Source organism: Pseudonaja textilis, chromosome Z, assembly GCF_049901715.1.
Source record: "Pseudonaja textilis isolate UNSWEBS1 chromosome Z, rPseTex1.2, whole genome shotgun sequence".
In the NCBI taxonomy this organism is placed as follows: Eukaryota; Metazoa; Chordata; class Lepidosauria; order Squamata; family Elapidae; genus Pseudonaja; species Pseudonaja textilis.
The window spans coordinates 97531881-97543938 of NC_142008.1; the positions used below are offsets into that span (position 1 = coordinate 97531881).

General features: G+C 36.2%; 1 protein-coding gene across 1 annotated transcript in view; it reads right to left on the reverse strand.

The window, feature by feature from the left end:
* The window catches only part of SKAP1 (src kinase associated phosphoprotein 1), a 502719-nt gene that overhangs the window by 79183 nt on the left and 411478 nt on the right, over positions 1-12058 (reverse strand). The window contains exon 8 of the mRNA XM_087915468.1: positions 5129-5359. Within this exon, the coding sequence (XP_087771594.1) occupies positions 5129-5359 (231 nt within the window). The remainder of the gene's footprint in view (positions 1-5128; positions 5360-12058) is intronic.

The following is a 12058-nucleotide window of genomic DNA, read 5'->3' on the forward strand; positions in this document are numbered from 1 at the left end:
TCGCGTCTCTTTTGTACCTGATCTAATAGTCACCATTCAAGAGCTGCATGAATACAGAGAACAGCAGACTGATAAACTGCCCAGATAAAATCTACTTGCTTAGTATTTACTGGCTATGACAAGGAGCTAAGCAGAGCCTGGAAATTGCCATCCTACCATGAATATACCTAGTTAGTCATCAGAAGAAAGGATGAAATTTAAAATGAGCCATTGGTCTGATCTATTGCAGAAACCCCCAAAACTCAGCAGATACATTTTTATTTGTTTCTGACTTTGTATGGCATCCTTTTTATTATGCAAATAAAATTCTCAGTTGTGTTTGAGTGTTTTTTTTTTTAAGAATGGAACAGAATGAACTGCTTAGAAGAAGGAGAGAGTCAGAAAGATAATTTCCTCAGCAAGTCATCGTCACTAATGAAGTTTTACAAAAACAGATACAACCAAGGAAAAATAAAATTTCACAGGTGATAAATTTTTCCAATTTCCAAGGCAGAATTCGATAGGATTGTTAAATTAAGAGTGAAGGTGTCTGTTAGGAAGCAACGAACAATGATGGGTAATTTTATAGAGTGGAAAATTGAATCAAATTGCAACATTAAAACACAGCTCCTTGGAGGATCTGCCCCAAATGCAGGCCTACTTCAGTATATTTAGTTGGAGACTTGGGGGAAGGGATATACTGTATGAATGGAAGGACTGTGCAGTTGTAAACAGCATGAAGATATGGCTTCAAAATGTCTTTAGAATGTCCAAGTTGAAAAGAGAGTGGATAGGTTACGAAAGAAAGTGGGTTGAGGAGAGGGTTAAGAAATCTTCTTCAATCAGATCATGGGAGGGATTTAATTTGCCACAACTACCAGACTTTCTTTAAACCTAAATCTGAGCTGGCATGTATGAGAGATTAACAAACTGAGTGCTTCTGAGCATCTTTAGAGTATTTTATTTTTAAAGTTTTGCTAGGTTATCTCTTGTCCCAGTAAATAAAGTAATTTGATTGTGAAATAAAGATTGGTGTGAAATGTTACTATCCACAGGTTTATCCTCCACATGCATATATTGCTGATGTGAAACTCCATGCATGAGCTTGACAATCAGATAGTTGAGTGCTTTACACAATGCTATTCTTGAAGAGATGTCACGTTTCCTACTACTTATTAATTTTAGGGTACAACTGTTAGAAAGATAGGTTTACAGGCATTGAATTATTAAATATTGATGTGTCAGTTAGATTGCTGACCTCAGAAAGTATAGTATTTTCCCTGTAAAAAAAAGCAGGGAAAGAAGTGCCTATGCTTTTATTTATCAAATCTCACTGAGGTCATTCCTGAATTTAAAATAGCTAGTATTTCCATAGAATGCACAGAAAATTTCAAACTGAGGACTCTAACTAAAGAAGTAAATAAATAAACTGTTGAATAGTAATTTTTCTCTTATAAGAATGGACCAAGAATAAGGTAACAATAGAAAATGATGTTCACAATAATTTTTCTATTTCCAAAAGTGGTTCATGACTTAAAGACTCAAATACAGGATGGAAGTAACCAATCCCCCCCGCCCCCCCGAATCTTTCTCCTGAAGCTTGCATCAGATGGTAAAGTAATATCCCGGAAAAAAATGTTTTTTCTGTGTTGCAATTATTAAAAAAAGATTCTGGCAAAGATACTGTAAAGCGTGTGGCCCTTCTTTTAACATAGTTTGATATATAGATATTAATATTTATGCAGAATTGGAAAATCCTAACCTATGAAGTGTAGAATATCTAAAGGACAAAAGTCCATTATCCTTCTCTATTAATTATCTTTTGCACTGGGAAAGAATTCTCTCTGGAAGATTTTCTAAAGCTTTTTCTAACTTGTCTTCTTTAGATGTTGATAGCACTTAGAATCTCTCTCTCTCTCTTTTTCTAGTTATGGCCTCGGGGAGAGGGAGAAAATCCTCTGAGAAACATGAGTCATTGAAAAGGAGCAAGATGAAGAAGATAATGATCTATTACTTTTACATAAATCAGTAGTCAGAAAAGCTTGGTTCTTTTCCATCTCCCCATTCTCTGGTATTCAATTCAAAAATTCAGTACTCTTGTGAACTTTGTGGCAGTGACTCTGCATCATGTCTGAAGGATTGGGAATGACAGAAAGGAATGCTGCCAAGGCCTGAAAGCTAGTCCCTGGGTCTCAGAAATGAGGTTGCCAGATTCTCTATCCTTATCGGATTGCTATTGTTGCCCAGAATATTTGTCTGAGGAGGCCATGGAGTTTGGCAATGTGTGGCTTGGGTTTCTCTTTTGCAGTATGTGCAGTGATTTGTATACCAGATACTTCAGACTTTGCAAAGAGTTGGTAGGTACAAGGAGTCTGGATCCATTACAGCCCTAACAAAATATTATTTTTCTCATATGGTTGCTGTCTTTCTTATTTTCTTTTATTTCAATAAATACCTTTACAAAGAAGAAGTTATAACCCCCAAGGAGCTTCAAAATAGACTTTCCATATTGATCCTGGAGTCCTCATTTAGGAAGAGCAGGGGTATTTCATAAATGAACAGCATGTCTAGATCCTTTTGTGTGGCTTGTGTTACATGCACAAGAAAAGATATGAGCATGTATGGGAAGATAAGTTCTTTCTATATGCAGAATGAAACTGATATGCAGATTATCCTACATCAAAACATCAAGAAATTCCAATCAGACTGGTGGAACAAATTTGCTGTTCTCCATATGTGCTGGGCAGAATGATGATTACTAATCCTATTGTCTCAGGTTGGTCCCCTCATTTTAACAGTGAGAAAAATGAATGAACATTCCTATGAATTTGGTTGTGTGCTGATTAGCATGAATAAACCTATCATTATGATTTCACCTTATAGCCTAATGAGTAATCAGGGAATTGATGAAGTAGCTTCAATGACAGGGAATGTTTTCCTTAATGACCTAGAAATCTCTCTCTCTCTCTTGTGTTTGAAATGTAACAGCAATCAGAAGTAGCAGAAGGGGCAGAAGAATTATTTATAACAGATTTTGAGACAAAAGAGGCAAAAAGCTCTGCTTGTAGGCTCAAATACTTGCTCTCTTTATTTAATTGATGTATGATCAATTGTTTTGTTGCCTAATTTAACGATCTATTATTTCAAATAAGTTCTGCTCCCACAATGTAAAAACAAAGATTGTAAAGGTAACTTTCTCCCTTTTAAGAAAATTAACTCCTGTATTCTTCTTCAGATTTTTAGTGCCTTGGTTTCAGAATTGCCTTTGCTTATCAAGACATCACTCATTTATACATATATATCTATGTCTCTCTGTGTTGCTTACCCCTAGAGTTCCATTTATTTGTTGAGTCTACCAGATATTGATACAAATAAACTTCACAGAATTCAGTATCTCATGAATCTCAGTTTTTAAAATCCCTAATCTGAAACCTTTTTTTTTTTTAACAATAAAATGATATTGAATTTGTGTGAGGACAAAGTATGTCTTCCCCTCTGGAGCAACACAGTCTTTCCAGAGGCCTTCCAAAGAACAGTTAAGCCTTAGTATTAATATTTTGGCACTGGGGCCATATGAACTCCACCCTGCCAATCATATGACATCAACACTGGGAGTTTAAGAACATGACCTATCCTTGTAACAATATTTCTTTTTTATTCTTGAACAGAGACATGCTCTTTCAGCCCTGAAAGTGCAGCTTCAGAAACAGTAACATATGGCTTCATGTTTCTCCTCCCATTGGCATAGATACTTATCACATTAATTTCTACCTTTTGGACTCCCATCTTAGCAACACATTGGCAAAATTAGGAGAAAATACTAAATGGAGAAGTAGTGGTATAGCAAATGTCAGTGGAGATTCTCAGTTTCTACAGATTGAGAAAGTCCACTTTTTGGATAAAGATAACCATTGGCTTGAAAGAAGGGTAAAAAAGGTCATTTATGTTAACATTGAGCAGCTCTCTCTCAAAAGAGAGGAAGAATAAGACACCACCTATCTCAGAGGTGGGCAACTATGGCCCCTTTATGACTTGTGGACTTCAACTCCCAAAATTCCTGAGCTAGCATGGCTTGCTCAGGAATTCTGGGAGTTGAAGTCCATAATTCATAAAAGGGCCATAGTTGCCCACCCCGACCTACCTCCTGTCTACAATGCAGTCCTTTCACAACATTTTTAAGAAGTTTCCAACCACATTTGCACTCTGACATGTGTGACCCTGAGGGCACAGATAAACCCAAGTGGCTTAAAGAGCTCTCAGAGAGAGTGCTAATGACCAGATGACTGCAAAAAAATATGATCCTTCCAAACCCGCCCTCCCCCTCCCCTTATCCTGTCAGAACTAATCTTTCCATCATCTGTATCATCCTGCCAGAACCAATGAAGCTTCTTGGATGAGAAGCAAAACATCTTCTCAAAAAAACAAAAAACAAAACCCGCAGTATAGCTGCCTTTTGAAAAAGCATCCTTGAGATATAGCAATAGTACATGTTGGGTTTTGAAAGACAGTAGAGATTTGCTATCCTGATGGGAAAGCATTGGAGGGTTTTCAGTGTAATTATTTATATTTGTAAGCCCTTACATTTCTGCATTGAAAAATATTTCCTCTATTTACCCATGGTATGTTTTTGCAAAGCAATGAATAAACATTCATAGATTATATCTGCAGAAATACATGAACATCAGGAGAGGGAACATTTTAACAATTTACTTTTTATTTTAATAAACACAGGGAGAAGATGCTTGTTTTTGGAATGAATTGGGTGGAACTTGAGATTGGGATGATCTTGATACTTGATCTGCAAATAGTCAAAACAATTTTAGATGTATTTGTCAAATGGGAGACTGAAAGCTTGTTTCATAGAATTCTCCTGATTATACTTAAGAGATTTGTAAGGGGAGCGCATAAATGCATAATTGTGCCTATCATCCCAGTCTTATTGTCCCCGTTTATTTGTACCTATTTCCTGTATTCTTACTCATGTTTATACTTATAACTATTATCTTGTAAGCGATTGACAAATCAAATAAATAAATAAACAAGCAAATAAATAAATGATTATACTTCTGTTTCATGCTGTATTCTGAAAATAACATAAAACTGAAAGGATCAACTAAAACTTCCAGTATTCCTAACTCAAATGACTCACCTGGAAGAACTTCATAAATGCCCTCTTTGCCTTGCACCATGGTCTCCTCTTTGTCCAGATCTAAAGTGGAATCCTGATTAAATGTTACACTTGGGATATCAAAACTCTCTATGTCATCATAGGCCTCTTCTTTGTCAGTATTATGGTAGTCCTTTTCGTTCTCTTCTTCTTCTTCCTCTTCTTCTTCCTCCTCCTCTTCTTCCTCACAGGGGATTATGAAGGAGTTCATATCTGAAAGATAAAAAAGAAAAAAAAACAATGGAGAGGGGGGAGGGAGAACGGAAAGAGAGAGAAAGAGAGAGCGGGTGGATGGAGAGGGAGGGAGGGAGAGAGACCTAAGAATCTACCATGTACCCGGCAGATTCAACAACATTACTACTTGTTTGCTAAAAATAAGGGTAGCAATGCTCCTCTGGAATTTCATCTGGTGGTCAAATCCATGCACAATTATAAAGAAATATGAAAGGTATAGCTTTCCCTGTATAACAATCAAAACAAATGTTCTGAAAGAAAGTAACTTAACTCTAACAGCCTAATAGACCACATTCTGTTGAGATCCTTAGTCCCATTACAGTATTGCAAATTCATGACAACACATACAACTTTAAAAATGTAATAAAACAACCTCTGCTATGCATATAGTACACATACACACAATCAGTGGCGCATTAAAACTGACTTGTTCTGGTTCATGAAGTTTTCTGAATTTTGAAGCCCAATTGAAAGCAGAGCTCAACCATGATGCCCAGTGCACTGATTAGCTGGTTGGCAGTTTCTGATGTGACATAGTGCCAGCAGTGAAGCCAACATAATTATTTGTTATAAATTTATTAACATAGCATGAAATGTTAACATGCCATCTTCTATTTTATTTATACACTTGTGGATTGAAACTAGAACTAACTATGCAATTCATAGTTATGGAATTCCATACCAGATAAGAGAGTCTTAAGTATTAATGCAGATACACCTTGAATCTGTATTCTCACGGGCAGGGTATTATTCTCATTGTTTAGGAGGATATTATTCAGAATATCTATAAACATAACTAACAACCTATAAATCAAATTTGGTGCCCTTATCAATGAATTTTTAGAGTGAATAATGTAGGTTAGTAACAAAAACAACAAAGCAATAATAAATTTTTATTTTCTATCATAGCACCTTAAATAACATTCACATTACGGGCTTTGCATCCTGACCAGCAGAGGACGCTTTGGGAGCATGCATTGTTTATAACAGAAAATGTCTTCATCAATGTGGAAATGTGATTTTAGGTTTTGATTAATCCACCCCACACACTTAATTTCACTATTATCAGGTTGATTTATATGCCTAAAAGGTATCCAGGAAATGGGGGGGGGGGAGAATAAACCCCGGAGAAAGTACAAAATAAAATAAAACAAAAGAAGACAGGAGAAAATGTCATGTTTTGGATTTCTAGTAGATTTGTCTCAGTTCAGATGACAAGATCATAGATCTGTGATTTTTAATCAGTCTAAAAAACAACTAAATATGTAACATGTATGAATACTGAAGTGCATTAAGGCTCATATGCACTTCCTTTAAACAAGGAAAATGTGGGATTAAACTATTATCAAAATGTGCTAAGAGAATGCTAGCTTGTATAATGATTTGGATATGAGGGTGTACTTTTAGAAGCTCACTACTTTTCTACCATAGTTATCCTTGCCTGTGCTTTAAAAAAGCCTCTTCTTCTTAGTTATGCATTTTTAAAATCTCTCTCTCTCTCTATTTTTTTAACAAAATCTAAATTGTCCTAAACTCATTTTTTCTGCAGCTTCCACACATCTACTGGTTTTCTTTTCTTTTAAGTATGTTTATTAAGGTACTATCATATTTAGGCTATGTAACAACCTGCTGCAAGGTCAATAACTACTAAATATTGCCATTTAAGTGGTGAAGTAAGGGAAAGTTCAAATTATCCTCATATGCACTACAAGAATAAAGAGGTCAGAAGACTAGGAGTGCATCAATTTATTCACCACCAAATTCTTCCATGTAATGGGAAACTCTAATTGAGCCATACTAAGAAGAGCCCCAGAGCAACCTGTATAACTCACAATAATGGGTGAACGTGGGGAGGATACTGTGTGTATGTGGGAATAAAGTAGTGGATTTTATCCAAAAACACTTGATTGAAATCTGTTCATCATTAAACTTCTTACATAACTTTGGGTCAATCATGATTTCTCTACTTAGGTTATGTATTTTTGTGAGGATAAATGGTATTACCTTTGATGTTAGTCTTTAATTGACAAAAGCCTTAAAGTTAATAAGGAAATTTTTAGAACAAAGTCAGCCAATTTGGAGGTTTTGATTAAAATTGTCTAATCACATTTCTGTGATTTTCAGACAAGCTTATCACTGTATTTTTATGATTTTTCTGAATGAGTTCAAGATATCTATTGAAAAATAGATGCATGAGCTAAGATTCTTAGAAGTGTAGCAGACATTTTTGTATGATGATAGGAAATCTATTTTAAACACAGACACATAGCCAAGGTTTTTAGGGATTTAAGAAGAGCTCACTGATCACACAATTCTACCCAAACAAAGAGGACTATTTCTGGCATGATCATCTAATGCAGATTCAAGCTGTAAATGAAAAGGAAGATATCAAATGCTCAACTTAGTTTTAGAAAAGGCCAAGCAACAAGAACCATTATTGCTAATTGCTCAATTGAGAAAGCCAAAGAATACAAAAAGTTAGCATGTACTTCGATGATTACAGAAAGGCCTGGAATATGTTTTAAAATATCATTGTCTTCATTGCAGAAAGATTGGCTTTAGGTAAAAAAAAAAAGTGAGTGAAAGCTGTAAAAGTAAGTGAGTGAAGGCTGTATTCTCCATTCATTCAATGTGTATGCTAAATGTATGTTGAAAGAAAATTAACTGGAAGAAGATGAATAGGATTTTAAATTTGGAGCAAAAAAACATCAGTAAACTGCTCTGTGCTTATGAGACTACTCTAACAACTGAAAATGGAAATGATTTAGAAGTTCTAATAATAAAAGGAATACAGTAAAAATGGGCTAAGATTAAATGTAAAAAGACCATATTAATAAACATACTGATAACAATTATAATAACTATCCTTAAATAAACAAATGGGGAGTAGCTTCTGCCTTTTAGGATCAAGCTATCAACAATAAATGAAGTAGCAGTGAAGAAATATATCACGGGCTAGCAGTTGATAGGGTAAGGACCTTGGAATGAGTGTCCTATTGGATGACCTGAACAGGCCAGGTTAGGGACAAATTGTCCTGGAGAAGATCCATGTATGTGGTTTCTAAGAATAAAGCTATGAAATGAAAATAGATAAAGTCTAGATGACAGATTGATCTTCTATTGCAATAGGTCAAATTCTTCCTGGGATTGAGTTCCTGGACAAACTTAAGGAAAGAGGGGGCAGGAGCTTAGCTCTCTTAGCCACCATGTGGTAAGTAGGATGCAACAGAGATAATGTGGAAATCAATTTAAAAAGAATATTTATAAGGAGATGGAATTGGGAAAAGCTCAGACTACTTATATCCACACAGTAAAAAACACACCCATCATATATCCTTTCCATTGACCCACTTTGTTGTAGAAGGTGACAATAGATATATTCAAAAGACCTTTTAAAACAGCAAAGGAAGTTGTTTTCAACATCTGAAAGCAAAATCCTTTGGTGATATATATCTACATTTATAAAGAATATCTTGGCTGAGCAAGGCCATAAGTAAAGAGTTTGAGACTAGACCAACAGTTATCAAAACTCTCTGCAGATGCCCTCAATATTCAAGGTTAAGAAACAGGCAACAAAAAATATAAAGGTTAAGGTAAAGGACTCTATGATAGAGGACAGGAAGGCCTGGAGGAACATTGTCCATGGGGTTGCGATGGGTCAGACACGACTTTGCAACTAACAACAAAAGGACTCTAGAGGTGCTCATCTTTGTTTCTTAGCTGAGGGAGCCAGCATTGTCTGCAGACATTTATGTGGTCATGGCCTCCATGACTATATACTGAAGCACATGGAAGAGCAAAAAATATGTTAATATATAAAGGCAGGAGAAAGAAACACAAATTTAAATCCAGGGCTGGTATAGATATGGTTTGGCTAAATTCTTAGATTCTATTGTAATTGATCTTCATTATCACAGCTGTTTCTTTTGCATTTATCAATTTGAGTCTAATCCTTGAATCTTTCTCTGCAAAGCCCATGAATGCATGCTTGCTTTCCTAGAGAGATATTTATTATCATTCTCAGGGAAAGGTCTGACAGAGGGTATCTAATTTTATCAGATCTCTGATAGAGTTGATATCAAGATTATATGAGATGGGTAGGATCTTTATCCTGCCTGGTTTATTGAGGTTTATTGTTCACTGAAACCTGAAGAAGATTCCCCAGTACTTTTTTTATACACTGGCAAACTAGTACATGCTTCTGTCATTGCACCAAAATATGAATAAGAATATATAGTTAATCACTATATAGTTCCTGATTTGCTGGCTAGATCCAGGACATCTCAGGAGGAGATTTTTGATTCATTGAGCAAACAACCAGTTCTTTCAACAATATCAATTTTTACTCATTCTCTGCTTTCTATAAAATTGGAGATACTTTTTGAAGGAAGAGAGGGAAGAAATGAAAGATAATTTACTTTATGACGTTTTAGCAGAAGGCCCAGATAGGTTCCAATTTGCAACAATATGCTAAAGCTGAATATTTTATTTATAGGTAAAATATAATTAAGGTGATTGTACTGATTATATTTGGAATTATCTGTCTCACTGGTATAAAGTATAAAAGTAAAGATGGCAACTGGGAGAAGATGCATTCTGTGGAACCCTTGAGGTTGGCAGTTGGAAGGTTTGCTTGCTTGCTTGTGGCTCACAGCTGTCTGCTTCAGGCTTTCTTTCTCTCCCAGAGGAGTGATTGACTGGCCATGGATTTCTGCCATTAAGCCTTTAAGCCCTGGTGAGATGCTGAAGGATCATCCAGTGCTCTTGTGAGGACAGAGAACCTGCCACACCAAGTGATTTTAAATAAAATGTACAAAGAAACATAAAATAAATCCTGCTGCCTCCAGCCTTGATGCCTCTCCTCCATTTCAGGAGCAAGGCAAAATAAGAAGTTTCTTGAGTGAAAGCAACTGGGACTCATGACTTCCAAACTTTGTTTTTTTCCTTTCTTTTTAAACATATGAAAAACTAAAGAATTTTGTCTTTACTTTTTCTATTCCTTCACTTACAATAGTTGCAAATTTAAAACTGCAAATTTTTGTGGATTGTAAACTGCATTTGAAGGAATACAAGGCTTTCTGACAAAGACATGAAATCATATGATTGTTTAAGAACAGCTGATTTGCCCTCACTTCATGTATTTAAGTATTCTTTCAACATGTGCCACAAGGAGCAGAAGAATAATCTTTAAAAAAGTTGAATTCTCTATCACAACAAGGGAAAGACGTGAAAAGTGTGATAAATAAATAACAATATTCTGTTTGCCTTAGATCTAAGACTTTTGTAGGATTTATTTGGAGCATTTATATGGACCATAACAAAGTCACGGATAAAGAGGATAGCACCATAGTGTCTTGCAAGGTTTGTGCTATGCTTGTATTTCTGCTTATGTAGAACTCAAATTATATCTGCATCAAGTGTAAATTGACTGGATTGGTGGAAGAGAAGATGGATAATTTAGAGGCAAACCTTGTTACCTTTTTGATAAAGTGTCTATAGTAGAAATGCTTTGAATATCGTATGTGTGGACTTTAGTGAAAGTAGGACATCAAAAGTTTCTGTATTGGGCCCAGTGCTCTTTCACATCTTCATAAATGATCTAGCTAAGACAATACAAGGGAAACTAATCAAATTTGCAGAGCACACCAAGCTGGGGGAATTGGCAACACCTTGGAAGATAGACTCAAGATTTAGAAGAACTTGACAGCTCGGGGTCCTATCCAATAAGATGCAGTTCAGTGGTGAGAAAAGTAAGGTCCTGCATTTGGGCAGGAAAAAACAAATGCATAGAATAGAATATGGGATAACTGGTTCAAGAGTAATAATTGTGACAGGGATTTAGGTGTTTGAAAGGACCATCATGTAAATATGAGCCAGCAGTTTGCTGCAGCTGCAAAAAAAGTCAGTGCAGTTTGCATCAATACAGTGATAACATCAAGATTACAGAAGGTATATCACTGCACTACATTGTATTACTGAGCCCACAGTTGGAATACAGTGTCCAACTGCATTCTAACACAAGTTACCTCAACACAACAAAGATGCTGAGGCCCTAAAAAGAGTGCAAAAAAGAGGAACAAGGATGACAAAGATCTGGAGGCTAAACCGTATTATGAATGATTAAGGGAACTAGGTATGTCTAGCCTAACAAAGATATATTAGGGGTGACATGATATCTATCTTCCAATATTTCAAGCACTAATACAGAGAAGAAGGAATCGACTCATTCTCCAAAGCACCTCAGGGCAAAACAAAAAACAATGGGTGGAGGCTCATTAAAGAAAGATCCAACCTAGAACTAAGGAAAAATTTCTTGATAGGTTTTCAAGAAAAGCTTGGACTGCCATTTATCCAAGATGGTATAAGGCCGTGATGGCAGACCTATCGCACGTGAGCTGCAGGCAAACTTACCTCACTGCACACATGCGCGCCTCACAGCTGATTTTCAGCTGGATTTTTTGGCTCCCAAAGCTTGAGGAAGGCTTCTGCAAGCTTTGCAGGCCGAAAATTAGCCTTGCTTTTGTCACTTCCTGTATTTTTGGAAAATCAGGAAGTGATGAAATAGGGCTAGTTTCAGGCCGGCAAAGCTCGCAGAAGCCTTCCTCAAGCCTTTGGGAGGCCAAAAAAGGCCTCAAACCAGCCGAAAATCAGCTGTGAAGCGCAGTGCAGGTAAGGGGG